General features: G+C 40.3%; 2 protein-coding genes and 1 long non-coding RNA gene across 19 annotated transcripts in view; 2 read left to right on the forward strand and 1 right to left on the reverse strand.

Moving 5' to 3' along the window:
• TRIM2 (tripartite motif containing 2) overlaps positions 1-6,076 on the forward strand; it is an 85,226-nt gene extending 79,150 nt beyond the window's left edge. For all 11 annotated transcript variants that reach the window (XM_048941638.1, XM_048941645.1, XM_048941644.1 and 8 more), the window contains 2 exons: positions 551-691; positions 1,695-6,076. In XM_048941638.1, coding sequence (XP_048797595.1) covers positions 551-691; positions 1,695-1,847 — 294 coding nt within the window. In that variant the 3' untranslated portion in view covers positions 1,848-6,076. The remainder of the gene's footprint in view (positions 1-550; positions 692-1,694) is intronic.
• On the reverse strand, positions 2,355-10,264 carry LOC125691812 (uncharacterized). 2 transcript variants are annotated; one of them, XR_007376270.1, is made up of 2 exons: positions 9,147-10,264; positions 2,355-7,650 (listed from the first exon to the last, which is right to left on the reverse strand). It is a non-coding gene; the product is annotated as an uncharacterized LOC125691812 (long non-coding RNA). The 2 variants fall into 2 exon arrangements; XR_007376269.1 differs by having other exon boundaries at positions 2,355-8,263.
• An 82-nt stretch (positions 10,265-10,346) lies between these two features.
• MND1 (meiotic nuclear divisions 1) overlaps positions 10,347-24,710 on the forward strand; it is a 34,666-nt gene continuing 20,302 nt past the window's right edge. The window contains exons 1-5 of one of the 6 annotated variants that reach the window (XM_048941654.1): positions 10,780-10,926; positions 11,504-11,569; positions 12,300-12,357; positions 12,938-12,991; positions 14,082-14,230. In XM_048941654.1, the coding sequence (XP_048797611.1) occupies positions 10,924-10,926; positions 11,504-11,569; positions 12,300-12,357; positions 12,938-12,991; positions 14,082-14,230 (330 nt within the window). In that variant the 5' untranslated portion in view covers positions 10,780-10,923. The other 5 variants (XM_048941652.1, XM_048941649.1, XM_048941651.1 and 2 more) reach the window with 5 other exon arrangements.

Here is a 24,710-nt window from a genome sequence, read left to right on the forward strand (position 1 = left end):
GCCTAGTAAAGATTCAAGACTGGAGACCAGTATTTTGCACTTATCTCTTTTTCAGACCTTACAAATATTTTGCTATTTAAATTATAGAAATGCTGCTAATTTTGCTGAACTTGCTTTAAGGATAGGCTGGTGCTGGTATTGCCAGCGAGTTCTTTGTTCTTTTTTTTTTCATTGTCTGATTTCACCTCGTATTCACAACTCAAATTTTCATCAAATTTCAATAATGCAAACACACTGAAATGCACTTACCAGCTATTTGAAAATGCAGATCTAAATGACCCTTGCTACAAGCGTTTTTGTCTTAGTAAATACTTTTGCCTTATGCAAATATATAATTCTGCTAAGTATTTCTAAAACAAGAAGGGTAAAAATGAGAACTATAAATGTCCATGAAAAGGCAGGAAGGGGAATAGTGAGGGGGAAATAGTGCTGGATGTGGGGGAATGTTGCTGGTAGATCTCCAGTTCCCTGTTAATAGGTGAACTGGTTGTAATAGATTAGTAATATTTGATGTGATGCCATAGTCAAGCTTTTGTTTTAACCCTTACAGGTATTTAACCAGGAGGGAGAATTCATACTGAAGTTTGGATCAAATGGAGAAGGAAATGGACAATTTAATGCACCAACTGGTGTTGCTGTAGACTCTAATGGAAATATTATTGTAGCAGATTGGGGAAACAGCAGAATACAGGTAGAGATTTGTGTATTTCAAAGGAGCTTGATTAGGAAAAGCAATGGATTGATAACTGGTTGATCAGTAATGCTTTCAGGCTTCCCAAGAAGCAGAACAGCAGCACTAGAAGTGATGTGTAGCCTTTTGTATACCTCACTGTGGGTCTGTCCACTTTTAAAGTGATGGTGTCAGACTGTGGCCTTTCCAGTGTGAGCGCTGGCAAGTCTGGCGGTTATTGTGATCAAGATCCTTGTCTCCAAGGAGCTTCCTACAAACTATTTCATGACTTGAGAGACTTGCAAAGCTTTACTGAGATGACAGTAATTGATAATAATCACCATAACAGAAGATTGCCAACGTGATGGAAAATACGAAAAAGCAAGTAAACTGTATTTTTAAACTGTAAATTGCCCTTGAGGCAAATGAGGCAGATTTTTGGCATCTTTTTTGAATGTTGCGAAAATATTCCACTTTTATATTGAGAGTGGCTTTTTATCTTTTGAGTATTAATCGTGGTCCTTTCTTGCAAAGAAAAAAAAAGAATCTAGTGAGTAACTAAGCGTATGCATTAGTTTCACTGAATATAAAAATAAGGGAGCTGCTCATCAGTTGTTCTCAGGAAGCACTGACAACAATGCAAACAAATTCCTGGTTTTCTCTCTGGGTGGAAACTTAAAGAGTCATTCTAGCCACAACAGTAAAATTTGTTGGAAAACAAGGTGTTGGTCAAGTTCCCAATTGATTTTGATTTATTCTAGCTGCTTATTTTTTTATACCTCATTGAATATCAAATTCTTGCCAAAAATCCTGGTAGCCTTGATTAGATCTTTTTAGTAAGAAAATATATTTGTATAAAAATTTGCCTATTATGAGAATAACAGATCAGATTCTGTCCATGTTTGTTGTAATATATGTCAGCAGTTTCAGAAATAAGAACAATGGTATAACTGAAAGTAGACATTTGTCCACTAGATCATTTTTTTATTCATAACTTTTCTTATGTGCTTTCTCGTACCTAAAGGTTTTTGATGGAAGCGGATCATTTTTATCCTACATTAACACCTCTGCTGACCCACTTTACGGCCCCCAAGGTCTGGCCCTTACTTCAGATGGCCACGTTGTAGTTGCAGACTCTGGAAATCACTGCTTCAAGGTCTATCGATACTTACAGTAACAGTGAGCTCTGGAGCTGGATAATTGTCCACCTTTAAGCAAAGACTGGTCCCAGAGATCCAAGGCAGGATATCTCCTACTTCAAGTTCATTTTTAACAGTGAAAGAGTCTACTTTGAACTTCTTATGTTAATTTCCAAACTTAACCTTGTTTACATAGAAATTGCACCTCTTACGTTCCTCACTGAACCTTTTGTTCTAAGGGTTAATACACAGAATCCTCTTTAACTGAATTCATAAAGACAATGTGATATTAAATAAGAACTGCAACTTATGGAACTGCAATTAACTAGTTAGACAACAATGAGAAAAATTTGGGGAAAAATCCCCAAAGCTTTTTGAAGACTGTGAAGGGTAGCTCCCATTCAGAGCTTCCGAATTTGAAGAAGTATCATTGTTACACATTATTTCACCCAAAGGTGATCCTGGGAATCATTTAGATCTTGTTTTCATGGTAGGTATTACACTTTAAACATTCTTAAGTCTTACTATCTGTAACAAGTAGGTCCTTTTAGTTAAAAAAAAAAAAAAAGGTGAAGTCACACAAAATTGGTCTAGTTCAAACTGTCAGATTTAACTCAACATTTAGTGCTATGAGAATCAATGCAAATTTCCTGCTCATGTGGGATTAATGAAGGATTTTTTCGTATACCTGTTGTTCACTTTTTCTCTTGCTCTGTGTACTGGAAGGACATTTCAGAAACTGTGTTTCTGAAGCTCTGGAAGAGCTGAACAGTAGTGATACATTAGTGAGAGCTGAATTTCTGCACAACAGCAGACTTTTTGACACCAAACTAGTTCATTGGGATCAGGGTTATTGCAATGTCAACTCAATTAACCTCGTGCATGCCACCCTTTCATATATGTTCATTGCCACGTTTCCTTAAGGCAATTCATTGTATTAACAAATATAAAAATGCAGCAACACACAGGACAGAAAGCCAGAGAGGTACCCCAATGGAGGACCTACACTGTACAACCAATGGAACTGTGGTAAACAGAGGTTGTATAGGAAAGCCAAGGGTTACCAAAGCTATTTCTTTATACGTGAGAAAAAAATACATTGCAAATAAGAATGAATTTGAACCAATTCCTGAAGTCCTTCATCAAAGGGAATTTTGTTAGAGGATAAAATAAAGACTGTGAGATTTATTCTGATTTGTTTGTATGTATGTATGTTTGACTGACACAAATATTTTAAAAAGTAAATGTAGGTTATTTCAGCAAACTGGAACATACGTATGCCATATGACAATGGTAGTACTCTGAAAAATGTCCCTCTTCCTTCCTGCCAGATCTCTTTACTGTGTTCTTTACTGAATTATTAATATATACATTCATATATCAATGAATATTGATATATGATCAATGAAAACTTACAATCTTATGACTTGGTTCTGTTTATAATGTTATTTTTAAGTGTTTGTCTTTTTTAAAGTGGCATTGGCTTTATTCTTAATTCTAAATCCAGTGGTCAAATGATGAGTTACTACCGTAGGCTAATAGAGATGGAGTGGTGCTCACTCTAAGCCTCATTTGAGGAGCTGGTGAGTGTGCTGCCAATGCCAAAAGCAGTTTGGGAGGCAGTGTGTTTCTTTTCTAATTTTTAAAACCTTGAAACGAAAGGGCATCGGGTCAGTAATGGGAGAGTGTTTTAAGCATATTTGCAAAAATGAAAGAAACCTTTGTTAAATTACTTGTTACAAATATTAGATTTATTTCTAAAAAGGTAAAGATTGTTTCAACAAATTTAAGAAAAAAATGTTGGTTTTTTTTTTGTAAAGATGCATTTGACTTGTAAAAATGCAGACCTCCAAATTCTTAAATGTAGTGTTTGTCTACTCTTTTTAATCACTGTTTCTTCTTCTCATTTCCAATTTACAAACTCACACAAAAATCCCTTTTCTTATTTCATTGGAACAAATATTTTGTGTATAAGGCTTGAGATTTGAACTTATGTATACTGCAGCTAAGAAACTGGTGGTAACATTTTTGGAATGTTAAAAATGAAGTTTGTTCTTACCAAAAGAAAAATAACCTTTGCTTAAACTGAGTTTGTCCTAAAATGCTGAAGGTGAGTTACCTCAGATATTATATAGTAAGATGTCCTATCAAAATTTGACAAAGTTGTCAATCAAACTTTATGACGATCAATTAATTTTATTCTAAGTGTCCTTATAAACAACCTGATAATTTCTAGCACTGGAATGCCTTTCAATGGCTAATTTATCAATGAACAAACGTATGTAGCATTTTAAATGCATTCTTTAATGAAGAGGTTCTTTGAGATAAGTAAATGAGAAGTGTACCATCACCATCAGTTATGATAATACTAACAAGATTTAGTTCAAAAATTGAATTTTTGTAATAACATTTTACTAAACATACATGCCTCCCACTGAAGAAACATTGCCAAATCCTTCATTGCCAGGTAGTATGAGAATTGCAGAAATCAGACCCTAATCTATATGTATCAAAATGTGCACTTAAGATTATACTAATCCATGAATCCGTTTTTCTGCAGATGAATTTCTGTTCATTCGGCTCAGTATTGTTCATCAGGATTTTAGGTAACCTCTGTCAGCCCATTGCATGTCTGTATGGAATTCTGCATGCAACTCCCTTGCTACCATGTATTAGGAGTGATGTGGATGTTTTCTTAAGATTGAATAGTCTGTATTGAGGCTTCCCTTAAGGAAGAGCAGAGCAACCCTTAAGGCACCTGAAAAAAAGGCACTTATTTGGATTTCCTTCTGATAGACAACAAATGCTGCCAATTTGTGGCACGGGGTATTTTGTTTCCAAAGGCTGACCTTATCTTCCTGGCACAGGAAACTGAGAAACATGTTGCTTTGGCAGTGTGCTCAGCTAGAATGCTTGACTTACAATGTTACAAAGAACAACCAAAGCAGGAATTCTGTTCTAAAAAAAACCTGGCAGATTCTTTTCTCATTCAGTTAGGTGAACATCAAAACTGCACTACTTGATTTACTGAGTTGTTAGCATCTATTAAAAGCTTATAGGCATTCTGCTGCCAGATTTCAGGTATGATCAGAAATGTTGCTTCAACTTCCCTGGAATGCTGTGACTAGAAGTGTAGCACGAATGACAAAAGTATGTGCTTCATTTAACTAATTTTCAACTCAAAAGTAATCTCAAAAGGTTACCGGTTCTTATGTAATTTGGAGTATTTTAGGACAAACTAGCTAACTGTATTTTTATTATTTTGTGACCAGAATAAAGGAATATGTTCACATAAATCCACTACGAATAGGGGGTTCTTACATTGGTATAATGTAAGAATAGCAGCAATGTGGCTGTGTAAGAAAAGGAAAATGGCTTGAGGCAAAGCATTTGTCTAATGTAGATGGAGAGTTATTTATTAGTAAATGCTCTTCTGGTTCTTAAAAGCTAGAGGGTTTTCAATTTTAGACCAGTTTTTTTTTTACAGTTAAGGATCTGTTGTTGCCATAATGAGGACTGTAAGTGCCCAATATGTTGTGTTTGTTATGAAGAAATGACTTCCAGCTGTGGGTGACAGCTAGTTATAAAATCATGATGTACATTGGCAATTTTCTTGAATAACTGTGAGCAGTGATTGCTTTGGACTGTTGGTGGAGAGTATGAGAAAGGTATTTGTGCTATGGGGTAGGAAGGTTCCTCACTGGTTGTGTTCTTTCTGATGAATGTACAGCACTTCGGTTGATGTCTGTGAGCAACACGGCCTTAACCATGACACTTTTTGCTTTGGCTTTATGACATGGGAATGTTCCCCAGGCTGCACAGCATATGGCAGTATCCCCACATTAGAAATTTCTACCAGTTGATACACTGCAGCTTTCCAGTTCCAAGACTCTATCTTTCCTCTTCATTTTTAAAAGTTTTTTTGTACATTCCACCTTTTTAAGTCTGTTTCATATGTTTTGTGTACACGTAAGTCTTGCACTCTCTTGAAACTCATGATGAAATATTATTCTCACTTGTTTTTGTTTCATTGTTTTGCTTTCTTTTTAAATCCCTGTGAGGCTAAATACAACTTTGTCTCTTTAACACCGAGTATGAAAGATGCACATCAAAGTGTTTGTGTGTGTGTATGTGTGTGTATAGTTTTAGCTTCCTGTGTGCCACGGCATTCTTAATGCTTTAGCTGATGATAAAAATAAAAAGTACTCTGTCTTGGAAATGTAGGAAAATCAATCAAATATGTACCTTTACCACGCACAAATTTCAAATAATAACAATAAAGCTTGTTTCCTCTGTTATTTTTGAGAATTTATTTTTCACGTGTTTCGTACTCTCTGTCCCTGAAAATATCTCCATAATGCAGCAAGATGGAAACTAAGTACAGTGTAGGTCACAAGCCAAAAAGAACCCTGCAGTTGCTTCATGGGTGGTTAGCTTCTATGTAAAAAGGAAAGAGGGACCTGGTCCTTCTTGGGAAGAAGGTGGAGAGATGGGCTTACTTGTCCTCCATGTTCTTTTGAAGTTCAATAATCAAAATGAATATTTTCATAGATGATGGTAAGATTATGAGAAGTAATCTCTTCCACTTTTATCATGGAAGTACATAGTGCCTTTCAGCTATGCGGTGCTACAACCGTCCCAGGGTCTGCTTCAGAAAACCAAACGTCAGTTGTTGTAGAACACAAAATAGGACTTAGTTCACTCCCACTCTTTTTCTGAAAAAGCAAGACTTGAATTCATGCTTTCTTTTTAGATAGTAAACGTATTTTCTTTGTCACTGGTGAGCTCTCTAATCCTGGATTCTTCGATAAATTAATGTGAGTTCTCACTGACTGATCAGAAATGTCTTCTGTCCCCTGGATTATTACACCAAAGATTCTCTGCCATGGGGCAAAATCAAACATGCAGGCAAGCCGAGAGTAGAGAATGTTGCTCTCTACCTGGAAACCTGTGCAGTATGGCCAACTTCCTCTTTGGCCTTTCTCTGGTACTTCAATTCTGCGCAGAGTGCTCATGATCTTTTAGAATATCTGCAGACAGCAATATAAAATCTCAAATGAGAAACAGTGCTAGGGAGAGTAAAGCTGAAATAGCAACTCCCTCTGTAGATTTGTAACCACTTACATACAGTTTCAAATTCAAAAGCATTTTATTGTTCCTTAGGCTAAAGTTCTCTTTCACATCCAGCTGCACTGCTGTCAATGGTTCACAGGCTGGTTCGGCCTGGTTCCGTGACCAGCAGGGCGGAGGGATCTCGCAAAATCCACGCCTCCAGAAAAGGGAAACAGGGGACCCTGAAATAATTAAAAACAGTGGCGACAATCTGAGGAGAAACAAACTAATTTACTAAATACTCTTCCTTGATGACCCGAAGTCTCATGGGCCCACAGAGCTAGAAATAATTCACCCTTGTTTTGCCAATCCAAGTCTATTTGAGCCACCTTAATTTTGGTAGCTCAGTCTACATGATGGTTATTTTGCTGCTCTTCAGTAGCCCGACTCTTGGGCACATGAGCATCTACATGGCACACCTTTATAACCATATTCTTTGTTCAGACAGTTCAGCAGTCCAAATAGGTTTACCCTTTCTTTGCCAGTTATTTTGTTCCCACTGCTGTAACCACCCCCATAAGGCATTTGCTACCCTCCATGAGTCAGTGTAAAGATAGAGCACTGGCCACCTCTTCCGTTCAGCAACATCTAAGGCCAGTTGGACAGCCTTTACCTCTGCAAATTGGCTTGATTCTCCTTTCCCTTCAGTGGCCTCTGCAACTTGTCGTGTGGGGCTCCACACAGCAGCTTTCCATCTGCGATGCTTCCCCACAATACGACACGATCCATCTGTGAACAGGGCATATTTCTTTTCATTCTCTGGTAGTTCATTGTATGGTGGGGCCTCTTTAGCACATGACGCCTCTTCTGCTGGTGATGTTTGAAACTTTCTACCTTCAGGCCAGTCCATGACCACCTCTAGGATTCCTGGATGGCTGAGGTTCCCCATCTGAGCTCATTGCATAATCAACGCAATCCACTTACTCCAAGTGGCATCAGTTGCATGATGGGTGGAGGGAACCTTTCCCTTGAACATCCAGTTCAGCACTGGCAGTCGAGGTGCCAGAATGAGCTGTGTTTCAGTACCGACTACTTCGGAAGCAGCCTGAACCCCTTCATATGCAGCTAAGATCTCCTTCTCAGTTGGAGTGTAGCACTCTTCAGACCCCCTGTAGGCTTGACTCCAGAATCCCAGGGCTCGGCCTCGGTTCTCTCCTGAGGCTCTTTGCCACAAACTCCAAGTGGGACCTTTCTCTCCAGCAGCAGTGTAGAGGATGTTCTTTACACCCTGTCCCATCCATACTGGCCTCAGGGCCACGGCACAGGCTATCTCCTGTTTAATCTGCTCAAAAGCCTGCTGCTGCTCTGGGCCCCACACAGAATCATTCTTCTTCTGCGTCACCTGATAAAGGGGGCTTACAATGAGGCTGTAGTTTGGAACATGCATTCTCCAAAAACCCACTACGCCCAGAAAAGATTGTATCTCTTTCTTATTAGTGGGCAGAGACATGGCAGTGATTTTGTCGATCACATCTGTTGGGGTGTGATGACGGCCACAGACAGCTGCTTAACACCTTCTGTGTCTACAGCAGCTATTCCAAAAGCCATCAATACCCTTTGGGATCCTTGAAATATCCCCTTCTGAGGTAATCAATACCAAGTTTACACAGAGCCCGTGGGCCAGTCGCAATAGGGTGCTTTGCCAGTCTTTACCAGTGAGGTTTATTTTGTCCTCCAACATAGTCAACTTTTGGGAATCCCCAGTCACCCCATGAATACAAACTTATTTTGTCTCTTGGTGACTCGAGGGCATTAGAGTGCACTGTGCACCAGTGTCCACTAGGGCCTTATATTTCTGTGGTTCTGATGTGCCAGGCCATCTAATCCACACAGTCCACTCTATTATCCCTTTCCTCCCCCCTGGCTGGGGGCAGGGACCCTCTATTTGTTACCTCGGTTGTCCGCAGCAAGTGGAGCAATCACCTTTTTGGAAAAGTTCACCTTGGTGGTTGATTTGTCTTGTAATTAACAACATCTGCTTCCAGAGGATGAAGGACCCATTCTGGCATGTACTAATACCTCTGGCAACGACTGAGTCCCTAGCAATGCCACCCAGTTGGCAAGCTTCTCTACTGTCTAGCCACACACTGTTGGCCCCATTATCCCAACATTGAAGTAACCAGGTGACAATACATTCATTTGGGTGATATGAGAAGTTTTTTCTCAGACTTTGAATTTCATTCATTTTCATTTTCAATCAACAATGGTAACGATAACTTGCTCACCTCTCACTCTTTCAGGACTTCTTGTTGCCCTTGTAGGAGTTGGTGACCGCAGTCTTGTTGAGGGCCCTTCCCCTGGATTCAGGAGCGCTTCTTCTGGATCTCTGAGCCACTCCTCTGGAACTCTTTCCTCCTCTTCTCTTACTGTGACTTCCTCTACTTTAGCCTCCTCCTCTTCTGTTCTGAGTTTAGTTTCATTTTCTGTCCTCTTACAAGGGCAACTGACATTGATTCTAGTGCCTCCTGTGGTTGATCAGGTTGGTCAGTTCTGATGTTCTCACCCTCCAGCTCGGCTGGGAGTCTATCTTGTTTGATTATGAGGATATTTAGTTCAGATTCAAGCATGGCTTGATGAGACTGAATTCTGTTCAGTTCCATTTGGAGACCGAATTTTGCGTGCTGGAAGGCATCTCACTCAGTTCCCATTTGGACTTGAGGATGTCCCTCTCGGACCGGAGGGCATCTTGTTTGGACTAGAGGGTGTCTTGTTGAAATCGAAGGTTGTGAAGTCTGTATTGCAGGGAGTCTCTCTTGATTCAGAGGGCATCTCTTGTATCTCTCTCACATTGGAGGTCTTTTCTCTCGACTGGGAGACTCTCTCGCTCAGCTGGAGATTCTTCCTCTCGGCTCAGAGTCTCTCCTGGAAACTGTCCTTTTCGGCTTGGAGACTCTCTCCCTCATTTTCAGAAACTCTCTTCATCTGTGGGACAGTATTGAACAAGGCCTGATAAGCATTAGCCAGGCCCCAAATCATTTGTGCCTCCTCAGACCTGCCTGAGCCACAGCATTCCTGTCTCAAATATCTGTTTAAGCTCTCAGAGTCTTTCAGGTGTTCAGGAGTAAAGTTCCATTATATTGAGGATGTCCATCTCTCTGAAGACTCCCAAGCCTCTCCACACTCCCTGCCACTCAGTATTCTCTGGTTCTGGCGAAGGCTTTCTCAGAATATGATAAATACAAATACTGAGTGAAATGATGAGCAGTACATTCAGGGAGATTAATAATGTGATCAGATGAGCATTCAAAAATGATAAAGGATTCAAAGGAGAGACTGTGAGCCTGCTTAAAAATCACAAGGTCTGTAAAATCAGCAGCTCTCTCTGCAAACACGTTTAAAAGAGAAAGCAGTGTCTTTTTTTTTTTTTTCTCTTTACAGAAGCAAAATAGCAGTATTCAAAGATTACAAATATCCCAGAACACTGGCAGTCTGCCTGGACTTTTAAGGTCAAGTTTTCAGTGAGCACCTGTGAAAGAGATAAACTTTCCCAACAAAGCTCTCCGACTGCACAGAGAGATTCATTCTAAAAAGCTAAAAAGCAGCTTTTGCCTGCATTCTCCACCAAGAATTTTATGGGCTGGTTTGGCCCGGTTCCGTGAGGAATTTCGCAAAATCCATGCCTCCAGAAAAGGGGGACAGGGGACCCCGAAATAACGAAAAACAGCAGCAACAATCTGAGGAGAAACAAACTAGCTTACTAAATACGGTATTGGAATGCAAGACAGCACACCATAATACAATATAATTAGAACTCAAGCAAATAGATCAAATACAATGAGAGTGTCCGAAAGGTGGATAGGCCCCACCACAACGCTGAGCTGAGACGCGCAGCCCCGCTGAGCAGCGGGCAGCAGAGCCCGGCGTCCGGAGGCCCATTTCCCCGCCAACACGCCGCCGGCCGCCGGCCGCTCGCTCTCCGGTGACGCCAGGTGGCGCCGGAGCCGCGCAGGCGGCCTTTCTCCTCCTTGTGGCGCCGAAATCAAACCCACCCTGGAGGCCACGATGGTAAGCGGGGCGGCGGTGGGGTCGGGCGCTCTCCCCTGAGCTCTGTTAGCGCAGCCGGTAGAGAGGGCCGGGCACGAGCTCGCAGGAGCGGACCCGCGCCCGGGCCCGGCGGCCATTACGGCGGAGAATGCGGCGGTGCTCCGCGCGGCGCTGCTGGTTTCCTGTTGAGCCGGCGCGCGCAGCGCCATGAGCTTTAGAAAGCTGTACGAGTGAAGGTGCTTCACCGCCTTTCCCAGCAGTGTATCTAGAACACGAAATCTAAGACTGGTTCTAAATACTGTTGCTGAGAATAGGGATCCGGACGTGCTTCTAAGCCAGTAAGGCAAGGCAGTCGGCTGGATAAGCCCAGAAACTGGGACTGGAGCTGGGTTAGGTGCGATGAAGGTGCAGGCTGGGAACTCGGGCTCGCTGCGCTGCAGCGGCTGTGGCTGGGTGCAGCCAGCCCTGTGGGAGCCGGGCTTGGCAGTAAGGCTCTGTAAGGGGGCACAGCTAACTTAGAGCTGATGGGGGAGGAATTCCCAGCAAGCGTTATTCTGCAAGCGATAGAATATGTTTGTTTGTTTTTCTCTTGTTCTAGTCCAAGAAAAAAGGACTGAGCTTTGAGGAGAAGAGAGCTCGCATGATGGAGATCTTTTTTGAGACAGTAAGTGTCTTGCGGAGAGTTGCCCTGAGTTTATGCTTGGTGGGAAGACTGGTCCTATGAGGGCGTTGTTGTAGAGGCACTGCACAGCTCCAGCTGTGCTTCTCCTCCATGCCCTGTGTCACCACTTTATAAATTACAGCACTGGTTTCATGCAGCATCAGCTCAGGTGGCTTCTTGATGGAGGTGTGAAGCTTCTCAGTGTGCTCCTTCTTCTTGGAGCCACATCTTTGTGTGCCGAGTCTGTTACATGAAGTTTCGAAGGTGGGAGAAATCCCAGCATTTTCATTAAAAAGCACAGATGGAGGGAGGAAACCTGGAGATCCAAAAGCAGAGCTACGGATATACTGTTGATGTGCATAAAACACAGTGTCTCACCTATTACAATATTTATTGTGGCCCTTGAGTATTTGAGCAAAGCAGTGCATCCAGCACTGGCAGCTTAACCTTGGCACAGTGTGCCCAAAGGGTTTACACTAACTTTAGACAAAATTCTGTGATGTTATAGTCAGAAGCACTGCTCTTTTCTTTGGTGTCCTTGAGATAATAGTCCTTTTTCTCATTTCTCAGAGTGTTCTAATTCTACTGAGAGATATACAGCATATTTCTCCAGCAAAATATAAACATACAGAGTTTTCCTAATTGCTTCTGTTGGCATTAATGTAGTGTAAAAGCTGCATGGGCTGAGCAGAGCTTTCGTTTGGAGCTGAAGTGTCCTTTATGTTTTATGCAGAAAGATGTATTCCAGTTGAAGGATATAGAGAAGATTGCTTCAAAAGACAAAGGGATTAGTAAGTGTTTGCACAAATTATTTATTTTTTGTCACTAATGATTTTTGGAACCAGTCAAACAGTATAAATTTTCCTGCCTATAAAATTATAGGCTTGTGATTTTAATAGTAAGGGGAAAATAATTAGAATGGCATACAGTGGCCAATAGCAGGAACACAGCATAAACAGTAACATCAAGAGAATATTCCTATTTCAATTTGCTCATGTTTGCCACTCAAATACGATGGCACTGCTAAAATGAGAGATTGCTGACATGTCACAACAAACTTCAAGTTAACCACTAAAACTTGGGATGGAATTTTTCACAGGTTCTGAGGCTTACCTTCCAGGAGCTCTCATTCTGTGAAATCATTGTGTGTACTCAGAGAATGGGGGATACGCAGATATGTCTGTAATGTCACACATATCTTAAAATTCCATTGTTCTGCTGAAGAACAGAATGGCTGGATAAAGGAGAAGTCTTTTCAGTGAAAGAAAAAAAAAAATCCACTGGTTTTGGATTAGGTCTAAGATGATTTATCTTCACACTGTTGAGTTGCATTGTGTGTTCTTCATTCTGTTTTCCTTTGTGTTTGTGCAGTGTTTGTGCAGTTGCCACTGTCCTTGATGAGCATGTCATCATGGCACTATGACAGTAAGGAATACACAAGTTTGTGGAAAAAAACATGGGCATGTTGAAAGATTCAGGTTATATCAGCAGCCTGCAGAGATGCTGAACATCATCTCCAGAACTATGATGCTGTCTTGATTGGTTTGTCAAAATACCTCTTGCATACATTTAGTTGCAATTTGTAGGAAAAAAATGCAAAACAATGGAAGCAAAGGAATTTCATGTTTTAATAGATGGAGTTTCTAACACCATTTGTACCTTTGAAGAGTCCAGATTCATCCTGCCTGGGAATGTATGAATGTATGGGAATGAGCATTTAGCTACATCAGTAGAGTCTGGGTTCTTCTGGAAAGAAAAACTCAGTCTATGGAAGTACCTCTACACTGGCGTCCAGCCTATATCTTCCAGAAGATGGGGTGTTTCAGGTCAGGGATCTCCTTTAGGCTTGAAATTGGATGTCAGACACTGAAAACTCATATCTTGAAGGTATTTAAATTTGCCATGCTTGTGGATGATTCTGTCTAATCCTTTGCTTGTTGAACTGGTGTATTTTTTTAAATGCTGGATTGTACCCATGTTTGGTAGAAAATGAAGAAACAGTTATTACACATATCTGATGTTACAAGTACTTTCTGTATTGGAACTGAATGTAACCAAATGTCAAATCTACCCCTTGTGAGCCAGTAGGGAGGTGGCCTTCATGCCCCTGCTGCTATTTAATGCTTTGGTAAGCGCTGCAAAGAGAAATGCAATTACATTCCTAATTAAGCAATTGTAGGTTAATGGATATTATAGTTAAGGTTGCAGGACAACTTTTCATGAGTTTGTTATGACACTGTGCTGTAATGCACATGTACATTTTATGATGGTTGTGAGCAGTTTACAAACATCTTGTAGCAGACAGTGCTAAGGAGCAGCAGCCTTTATGTTGAAGCCACTGATTTCAGAGGGATTTGTTTTTGAAGTGGCGCATTAAGCATAGCGTCTTCCTAGCTAACACTGTACTGAAGTATTCAGACAGATGGTTGTAGATGATGTCTTACAATATTAATAGTTCTCCGTGGTTCTAAGGAGGTGCTATGCAGATCTAATCTCATACTTTTGCTTCTATTAGCTTCCATGTCGGTCAAAGAGGTTCTGCAAAGCTTAGTTGATGACGGCATGGTGGACACTGACAGAATCGGAACTTCCAATTACTTCTGGGCTTTCCCAAGTAAAGCTCTGCATGCCAGGAAGCGTAAATTAGAAGAATTACAGACTCAGGTAAATCTGCTTTAAGGACTGAATGGACTTGTTTAATTCTTATACCCTATTGTCACTCCTGCTCATATCGCTTGCTCTTACGCATGGGTACGTGCACATGCACATATGCATGGTGCAGTTTGCTGTAGGAAACATTTGAGAAATGTGGTGGGACATTCTTTCTTTTTATCTTGACAATACCTTGGAAGAGTTTTGGAATCCAGGTTTCCTGGGGCGTAAAGAAACTTTTTTGCCACTTGCTGCTATTCATGATGAACAAGATCATTTAAGGACTTCATCTAAATAATTAGGCTCCATATGCTTTCAAGTGTCGTACATAGTGTAGGCCATCATGTGGTAATGATCTAGAAGCTATGAGAGGTGTGAAATGGATATCCCTAGTAAATGTGGCTGTGGTTTCTACCCATCACTGTTGTTCCTTCACATCTGTTCTTGATAGCTTAATTAGGGAGCACTTTTGCAATCCAATATTGCACTTTTATTAGGAGAGAAGAACAAATTGTCATGATCTTCTGCAAAAGAGCAAGATGTCTTCTGTTCCCACACTGCTGTTCTTTCGATCTGCTACTTTACTAGCTTCTTGGAAGATTTCCTGAAGGGTTTCTAAATCCAGTTTCCTCTTGTTACCTCTTCAGTGAGATCCCCTTGTGCAGACATACGGAAATTAAAGACACTGATTGAGTTGAAGTTACTTCTTTTGGCATAGCTGTTTTTGTGTTCTTTTTTGCTTTTCAATTTGCTTTGATGGGGCAGGTGTTTGAAGAAGGGGTTCAACCCCCTGTACTGACACACATGGCAAGTTCTGTGCTGATTCATGAAGTTAGTGCTGCTTGGTAACCAAGTGTTGGGTTTTCCTGTTTTGCTGAAAAGCAGGGACCTCAAATATCTTTGCTTTGTGTGGCTTCTGTTGAATTTTTTTGTCCTCCATAGCTCAAGGAGTCAAAATTGCTAGTAGGTCTACTAATGAGGACCATGATCTATGCAGTATAAGCAGGAAGATCATCTCCTATGGGTGATTCTGCTGCCTGACAATGGTATTGTCTGGTTCAGGTAAGGTGAATTCATGCCTGTTTGCATTTTTTTTTTCAGTGGAGGTCTTTCTTTTGTCAGTGTAACTGTTGGCAAAACTGCAAGTACTGTAATTCAGTAGCGTGGGGAAGCAAACATTTTACAGTCTTTTCTCAGGATGGTTTTGTGATGGTTCATTTTACTCGTCAGCTCAGAACAGTTCATTTCACTGGTTTATTGCCTGTTGCAATTTACCTTGTTTCTCGTGATGTTGCTGGGCTTTGTGAGGCCAAGTTTAACAGCATGCTGTTATTGCTGCCACTCCTGCTGGGGCTGAGATGGCATCACCTTATATTGCAGCAAAGATTTTGGTTACTCTTTTCAAAGGAGGATAAGGGATGGACTTTTTTACACTGTTTTGCGGCTTTTACACCGTTTTGCATGATCAGCAGAGATGGGGGACAAGTTTCTGACCTCTTAATTTCTCCCAGTCAGCATTGTGTTGGGCAAGCATTAGCTGAGATGGAAGAGAGTAGGTGAAGTTTTGTTCCCTGGGGTTGGTAAGAGGAGGGATTTTCATTTTCCACTACTCATGTATTGAGCCAAAGGAAGAATTGAGAAATTAATACATCCTGACTCCCTGGCAGTTAGCTTTCTTTAAAAAAAAAAAAAAAAAAGTTCTTTGGGAATGAACTTGTTGAAGTAGTCACTTTGCATTTACTGGATTGTTTGTACTTAGGAACACTGAAATATAAAATGAGAAAGCATTTACTTCATTTACAATATTGATTTTTTTTTAAAAAAATAAGGCTTGGAGAATGCTATATTAGGAGGTGCAGTTGTTAGGAATGCAATTGGTGAGTAATGTGGCTCAAGGCCTCCTGGACTGTATTTGATAACAGCTAAAAGGGATAACCTTATTTGTTCAGAATACGCACAGAAAAAAAAAAAGAGTACTAAACATCATCAGATATTTTTTCAAGATACAGATGAGTTTACTTCTATCCCTTTTAGATGGACGTATGTCTCTTGCTCAAACACTGTCTGGGTTACTGCATGGAAGGCTGTTGGACAGCAACTGCTTGAGGCTGGCTGTTGGCTGAAGCCAATAAACTTCTGCTGCTCACCTGCTTGGATGTCAGAGGGAAGTTCTTTACAGAGAGAGTAGTGAGGTGCTGGATCAGGCTGCACAGAGAGGCTGTGGATGCTCCGTCCCTGCAGGAGTTCGACACCAGGTTGGATGGGGCCCTGGGTGACCTGGTCTTGTACCAGATCTGGAGGTTGGTGGCCCTGTCTGTGGCAGGGCTGTTGGAACGTGATGATCCTCGGGGTCCTTTCCAACCGAAGCTGTTGTATGATTCTTTTGGTCTGAGAAGCTGCCTCCTTGTCCTGAGTGCTGATGGGTTGTCCGTGTGCCTTCACGCAGATATGAGATGGGTTCCTGGCTGCATGATATACAAGTGCTCAGAGTTGGCTGGCTTGGAGGCCTCAGTGCTGAGCTGAGGTTCACCAGGGATTTGCTTTGGTACTTTTGCAACTAATACACGTGACTTATGTTAGGAATTACTTATCTAGATGTTTTTCTGTAATATGTGTGCTCATAATTTTGTTTTACTGGGTTGCAGAATGTGTACTATTTGTCTCTTTCCAGAAAAATAAGTCTCGTTGTCTCTTTAATGCCCATTACAATATATATGCAGGATCCCAACGTGCTGACTAAGCAGTTCTGGTAGTCTTTCCATATGCATGCTGAGTTTTCTTTCCTCCTCATATTTCAGGGTATCTAATTTAGCTTTCTACTTACTTATTTTTTTTATCCTTCCTTGCACTGGCCCAGCCACTGTGACAGTCTGCAGTCTCAGCCCCTCTGGACGATTCTGCTCCCTTCTGGCTTGCATTACTGGTTTGTTTTTTTTTCTTAGTAGTAACGGCTGTCCCAACAGAGCCAATTAGAACGACTTCCCTTGTTTTCAGCTTGAGGGTTTCACAGACCTATATGTTTTCTTTGAAATTAAGGACGAGACACATCAAGAAGCATCCAGCTGTGGAGCTGGTGTAGTGTGTCTAGCTTACATCTGCATATTATCCAGTGGGAGCTGTAGTATCCAAAATGCAAATGGCTGAGAATCTGCATTGTTTACATGGCAATATATTGATTATGGCTGTGCTAATTGATTTGCTGATTCTGTACCATAGTTTCCCTGAATGGGTCTCCTGGAAGATGCTAATAAACTTTATTTGAAGCATTTCAGGTTTTTTGCTACCTGTTTGTATCTTGCACTTTCAAAATTTTTATGTCTTGAAATGATTCTGAATTTATTAAGTCTTAAAATGTCTAGCAGAAAATACTCTTCTAATGCTGTAATTCATTAGAACTTTCTGGATTATGCTTAATGGCATGCTACAAAGCCCTGGAGATTATGCTTAGTTACTGCTGTCATGGCAGACTTCTAAAAATATGGTGCTCTGGAGGCTTCTTTTAGAATTAAGCAACCTCATAATTTGGTGCTCATTAGCAGAATTTCATGCTTTTCCTTTTTCTGCCTGTTAATATAGAGCTAGACTGATGGCAAGTGTGAGGTGTAGGTTTTCCTTTCCCACCCCCTTGATGAGCATAAGCTAAAACTGGCTTATTATGATTTAAGACCTTTTATTTTTTTTATTTAAAGCTGGCTCTGTAGTAACTGTAACGATTATAAAATAGGTTTGAAGGAAGAATGTTGCCCTATTGAAAAGAAATGTTGTTACTATGCCCTGATATATATATATTCATTCTGGTATAATAAAGGAAAAATACTACTACTATGATTTTTTTTTTTTTAAAGGTAATGTCATCAGACCATTTACCTTTCCTTTCTGAAGAGGCTTGTGTGCTGGCTGCAGATATGTAGTCCTGATCCTCTTACTTCAGTGAAACTGTTGATCTGAACTGTGAAGAAATTGGAAGTAAATGTGGAGCACCCTTCCCAAAAAGCCTGTCAAATCTGGCAGAGATGCAGCCTTTTGCCTTCATGTCCAGTCGAGACACACGGTGGCCACGGCCAGGGTGAGAGGCAGAGCAGTACATTGGCACATCCTGGAAAAGTTCCTTGCTGTTTGGCAAGCATGCAAATTCACCTCTTTTGCAAAGCCAAGAGCATCCAGCCTGGGGATAAGGCAGCTGCAATACTGCCTCTCAAAGCTGGGTTTGATGGAGGCGTGAGATGTGATCTTAATTAATTGGAACTCTGACCTTAAATTCTTGTCATTTGATTAATATTTAATTCAGAAATTTGGTATCCATGCAGAAATAAAAATACTAGGGTACACTTAAGTCTCACTTCATAGCATTTGTTGTTCTGGAGGGAATGAAACAGAACCGACTTATTCACCGGAGTGCAGAATCAGAATGCGTGAAGTCAGTTTGAAGCAGGAAGTCTTTCTTGTCACAGTTGTGCAGATATCACTGAGCACACCGTAATTCCATCAGAGAGCATTCATTGTATCTGGAATTGGAGATGACTTGGTTATCTGTCTGAACGTTGCTTGAAAAATAGGAAATTGGCATAAAGAGTGAATATGAAAGAGTGCTGTCAAAACTCTGGAATTTGATAACCTATGTTGCTGTTAATATCTCAAGGTAGAATTTGGGCTCTTTAAAAGTTTACGGAGTAATGGTTTGAATTATTTTTTGTAATCTTTGGGCAGGACTTGAGTTTGGGGAATATGAGATGAATATTGTGTTTTGACTTGGACTCTGTGCATAGACCCTGCAGACCTTGTCAGTGTAGGGCCCAGCTGGTTAGGATAGCAAGGTTTAAAAGCTCTTCAAGGACAATTTAGAATATTTTTTCTTTCTTACCCTTTCTTACCGAGGGAAAATACTTGTCAGTGTTCTGTCTACTTTGAACAGACTTGCTTACTACCGCTTTGGACTTTGTAGGCTTTGTAAATACTCTTATGAATAGTAACAAGCATCCTTCATGTTGACATTTTTAGTTTTTTTTCTGGTTCATGCATAGGTGTTGTTTTATTCTGTTGCTTACCAAATGGCACTGCAAATGAATAACACAAAAAACAGAAGCTTGTGGCAAAACATCTCTGAGTAACCATTAACAGTTAAGGCAAATATAGATGGATCTAAGTGGAAACAAGACTGAATTAAGAATCGTTAAATATACAGTGGTTTACTCCACACGAATGACCTTTTAAAGAGCTGCAGTTAGCAATGTAAGATTTATACACAAATGATTGCAGGTTCCAATCCGTTCAGCTTTCCTTATGCAGAAGCGAGCATGGGAAGGGCTCTTCTCATACTCAGTGGGGCTTTCTGAGAGAGAGCCATACCTGACTTGCCATGGGATGTTTCAATCTCATGTGTAAGTCAGGATTATAGGCCTAAATTTAATTTTGAAAGTTATGTTTGTGGGAGTGACGAGAATACCTGTATTACCTGCATGAATACTAGTGCAAAACATGTAAGCATTGCTTATGAGAACACAGATCTAACTTTAGAATTTTATTTTATTTTTATTTTTTATTTTTTTAATCATTATAGTGCTTCATCAGCCAATTGTATGGTGAGTTGAAGCTTCATTTGGTTAAATCTCCAAAAATATGGTAACTTAACTTGAGTTTCTCGTACTGTTTTTAGTCACTGACATAAGATACAATCCAAATTAAAAAAAAAAAAAAAGAGTACCCACTCATTATAGCTCATTATAAGTTACAGACACAATATCATGATATTTTAGAAAAAGTGTTCTTTACCAGAAAAATCCATGCTTCAGCCTTTCATTTTAAATAGCATATATAACTTCTTTTGGGGCTTGGGGTCTGCTTTTTCTCTAGAAAGTGATATTTATTCCCAATTTTTTTGAACTGATTCATTCAGTGGTAGCATTGAGGTAATCTTGTATGATCAAATTTGTAATGTGCATTAAGAGAAGAGAGTTCTTATACTGAAAATTTCTCCACACCTACAGTATATACCAATAATGCAAGGTTTAAGAAAAAATACTTTTTGAGTACAGAAATACGGTGGGCTGTCTTCTCTTTTTTTCTACAATCTGCTGCCAATCCTTTTTATGATGTTCTCTTGCTGTAAAAACCCTGCTGTCTATTCTTTGATTCCTGGGTTAAATGTTCTTACTCTGTATGGTTTTCATCTCTGCTCTTGTTCTTGCCTGTATTTCTTTAACTATGACTGTCTCCCAGGTGCATCTCTCATGCTCTGAGTTCTGCAGCAAATGTGATTTGCTGCCTCGTGTTGCTCAAGTAACTTGTAATGACTCAGGGTAGGACATTACACATTCAATTTTCCCTCCTTTCCACAGAAATCTTTTTTAAAGATTAAAAAAAAGAAGAAAAAGGAAGAAAAAAAAAAAGGTTGTTTGGTTGTATTTAGGTAGCAAGCGTGTACTTTCAATGTGTTTCACCAGAGCTGCAAAACAATACTGAAGCCCCAGCAAACCTGGGATGTGCTGCTGCTGCAGCCTGGTTCGCTGTGTGGGATGGGTGCAAAGTGGCATTGCACAAACGGTGCGCATGCGACCTGAGAGCAGAGTGTCGGTATTGCCGCTGAATGGGTGCTCTGCTGTGCCACAAGCACGCTGGTATGACCAGCCAGCTTGATGTTTACTTCTGTGTGTTTGGAGACCCTGGCAAGTGAGTATGTAAAAAGCAGTTGCGTGTTTGCTTTGTGCAATATTTTAGGAAACAATTTTGCGCATTGATGTGCCTTTTTATTCTTAAGCTTTGCTGTTTCAGTCAACAGCAATTGCTGAGTGATTTCCTTTAGTGGAACTCTGTGCCTTTCTTTTAACACAGCAGGTCTGTTTTCAATATGTTCACATTGTTCTTTGGCTGTTAATCTTTGCATTATCAGTCTTTTTTTTTTTTTTTTTTAAATCATTATAATCTAGAGGAATGCTTTGAAGTGCTTTCTCTGTATGCCTTCTGTCAATTCCACTTAATTTTTTCAACGGTGAGATGGATTTAACATAGGAAAGAAATATACCCCTCAACTACAAATGTCACCTTAAAACTCTTGAACTGCTTTTCTTAAAGCTAAAAGCACACAGTGCTTGCCTCCGGCCTGAAAAAAAACATAGAAAGCTTCAAACTTCAAATGAATAATTTAGGAAAGTTATGAACAATTAGAAAATGGATGTCTTGAATTCTGCTGCAGTGCTGCAGTTTTGTCGGTTGCACAAAAATAATAGTTGTTCATACCATTTTTGGTTACGTACTCTGACTGCAAGAAGATGGTGCATCTGATATTGCTCTGTAAGAACATAATGGCAGTGGGTAGCAGCTGTGAATGCTCATGGTTAGCATGTAAGACCTCAGTTTGGACCTTGTCCACTGCAAGGACCTGCCTTTGCATGGCCAACACCAGATTAGAGATGCTTTAAAATCCTGGAGAATAAGACTAGTGTTGAGCTTGAGCAGTATCAGACAGATTTTGGGGAGGAAGCGAATTGAAATCTGCTGCAATCGCATGTCAGGTTTAAACGTTCCTCTTCCAATTGAACATCACTGAGTTACAACAGTGGAACTTGACAGTAGTGTGTGCACAAACACATTATGAATTACCTAAGTACATCTAATCTCTATTCCTTGGCACAAACCACACCCAGGCTAGGGTTGGAAGAGATGGTTATTTTAGTTATGTGGCACTTAACATGCACAAAGTGCTGCACAAGCTGAGCATGGCAGGACATTGGCAAAGTAAGCATGAGCATCCCTCCGGGCACTTGGGACTGAATTAATGGACCAGGCCAGTGGGCAGTCAGCTGACCACAGCCGTCTATGAAATGAGCAGGATGGTTTCCTACTTAGCTCTTCTGTTTCACAGATGTTAGCTTCTTGCATGTTGCCTCTGTGTTTTGCAAACGATGTAATTACTATTCAGAGATGTTTTTTTTTTCTCTTGACTGATTTAGTGTTGTTTGCCCTCATTCTTTGTTTAAATAGCTTTCTGCCAGGTGGGATTTTTCCTGCTTTCTTGTACTTTGCTTTAACACGTGCTGGTTCTGAGGAGGTCTGTGTGAACAGACAGGTTGGAGATGTAAGGCTTTCCAGTCCAGAAGCATAGATCTGTCTGTACTGTTTTCCACATCTGATCACTTACGCTTGTGGCAGAAGGTTGTTCATGTGTCAGACGACATCTCTTTTAAGAAACTTAGAGGGGAGGCATTAAGTAGCTTATCCTCCAGATCAAACCCACAGCTATTGGCAGGAGTCAGATTTCTCTCAGGGTGCTTAATGTTCCTTGAAATTATTTGTCAGTTCCCTTGAAAAATGTCCCAGGATTGCTCCGAGGACTGAAATCTTCTACCTGCTACAGTGCTCCTTTGCAATCAGACTTTTCTAGAGCTGGTGAGTGGGAAGGCGAGTTTTACCATCTTTGGCCAGATGTGCTCTTTTGCTATCCTACATATGCAGCATTTGCAAATTGGTGGGGGATTTTTTTGTGTGTTTTTTTTGTTTGTTTGTTTGTTTGTTTTTAATGCACAATAACCTATCACCTGCCATTTGCCCTTATCTCTCTGTTAAATAATGTATAAGTTGTCTTCATTCTTCATTTATCTGACTTCTTTATCCTTGATAGCACCCTTTCCTTCTTCCATGTACAGTTATTTTCAGCAGTGTTCTTGTTATCCAAGCCTTCCTGTTTCTCCCATTGTCACAGATTCCTTGCATGGACCCTGGCCATCTGTTCTTTGCCCTTTACATTCTCATCCTGTTTGTTTGCTTTTTCAATCTCTCTTCTCTTTCTACAATTCCTTCCCTTATACCCATCTTTTGTTGTCCATAGGAGTACCCGCTTTGACACACACAGGCTATTTTATTTTGTAAAAAGAATTCTGAAATTCTCATTTTTGAACACACACACACACACACACATAAAAAGAACTCCATATAGTAAGAAAGAAAATACCTTCAGTAAAGTTGTATGAAAGTTGATTGGTTTTAGTCAGAAGAAGGCCTTCTAACCTTGTGGCATGGTAACGTTATACATTACGCAGGTCAGAATCTAGAACTGGCCAAGAAATTTCTCAGTGTTTATCATTACTGTCTCTTTCATAATTAAATGCCCTAGAATATAGAGGACCAAAAGCTGGTAACCAGCTTTTGTTATTTAATTGCAACTATCTGAAAGATTTGTGTTTCCATCTTAGAGAATGTAGACATGTTCCTAAAGAGCTTTATAAATATGGAAAACAGATAAATGAACGATTTTATGTTCTCCCTGTTCCAGAAAGCATTGTCTTATTCTTTGCATGTGTAGTATGTACACCTATACAAGCTCTTTGACATCTCTGTTTTCTAGGTGAGTTTAGTTCCAGCTAAATTCTTTCTTCAGAGATACTGAATGATGAGTGCTCTGGTATTTTTTTTCTTGGGCTTCACAAATGACAAACTTCACCTAGCTATCTATCCTCTGCTGAACTGTATGCTTCAATCTAGTAAGGCATAATGTGGATACTAACACACTTCATTTTATACGAGTTTTGTGGGAAACCCAGAAAGAGTGCTGTTGTTCAACTCTTCACCAAAATTGAGATGTTGGTGTACTTCAAGCCACATACTGAATCCCAAGCTGCCTGTGTGGTTACTTACACTGACAGCAGTGAGTAAACAGCTGGGCATATTTTTCCCAAAATCGTAGTAATTTTAAAGTGATTTCTCTATATAAAGTGAAGTCAAAGTAAAGCATTGCTGTTGAGAGCAGACCTTATCTGCATGTATGTGCACACATCCATGAACACTTTTATCCAGGAGCAGGAAGCAGTTTTGAAGAAAGGAATCTTCCCTCTGAACCAAGTTAACTGAAGTTGGGCTGGGGCCTAATCCTTAGAAAGCACCACTATGGAGCTTTATTTGCCTTCATGTCCTGTATCTTAAGACTTGGCAATAAGCTCTGCATCATATTTTTTCATGCATTTATGGATGTATTTCTGAACATGTACACACTGAACATGAGTCTAGGTAGAAATTGGCTGTGGCTCCAAACCAGCTCTGTTTGCACTGTACGAACAGGTTGAATTCTTGCAATCAAGCTGATTGTATGTAGTCTGCCTGGAAAGGACCATGCTGCAGAAATGATTTTTCATGTAGAGGCCATTGTAGTCTTGTCAATTCAGTTGCAAAAGAATATGAATATGGTTAAATTATCAAGGCTAAGAATTGCAAGAAGTATCTAGGAATGCTCTTCCATTCAGTGGGATCAGTAATGAGAAGAATGAGAATGTAGAAGCAGAGGTGTTGTGTGACTTTTTCTGGGGAGGGCTCAGGGTAGGAATTTGGTTTCTTTTTAAGAATGAAATGAGGGCTTTGACAGCCACCTCCATCGTACTGGTGATTAATCTGTTCTGATTTCTACCTGATTGATACACAGAACATCTTCAAGTTAAACCAGAGTTTGTACTTACAAAGAATGCTACCTTTTTTTTCTTGGTAATGATTTCAAATGGAGTAGCTAATT

Source organism: Lagopus muta, chromosome 4, assembly GCF_023343835.1.
Source record: "Lagopus muta isolate bLagMut1 chromosome 4, bLagMut1 primary, whole genome shotgun sequence".
NCBI lineage: Eukaryota > Metazoa > Chordata > Aves > Galliformes > Phasianidae > Lagopus > Lagopus muta.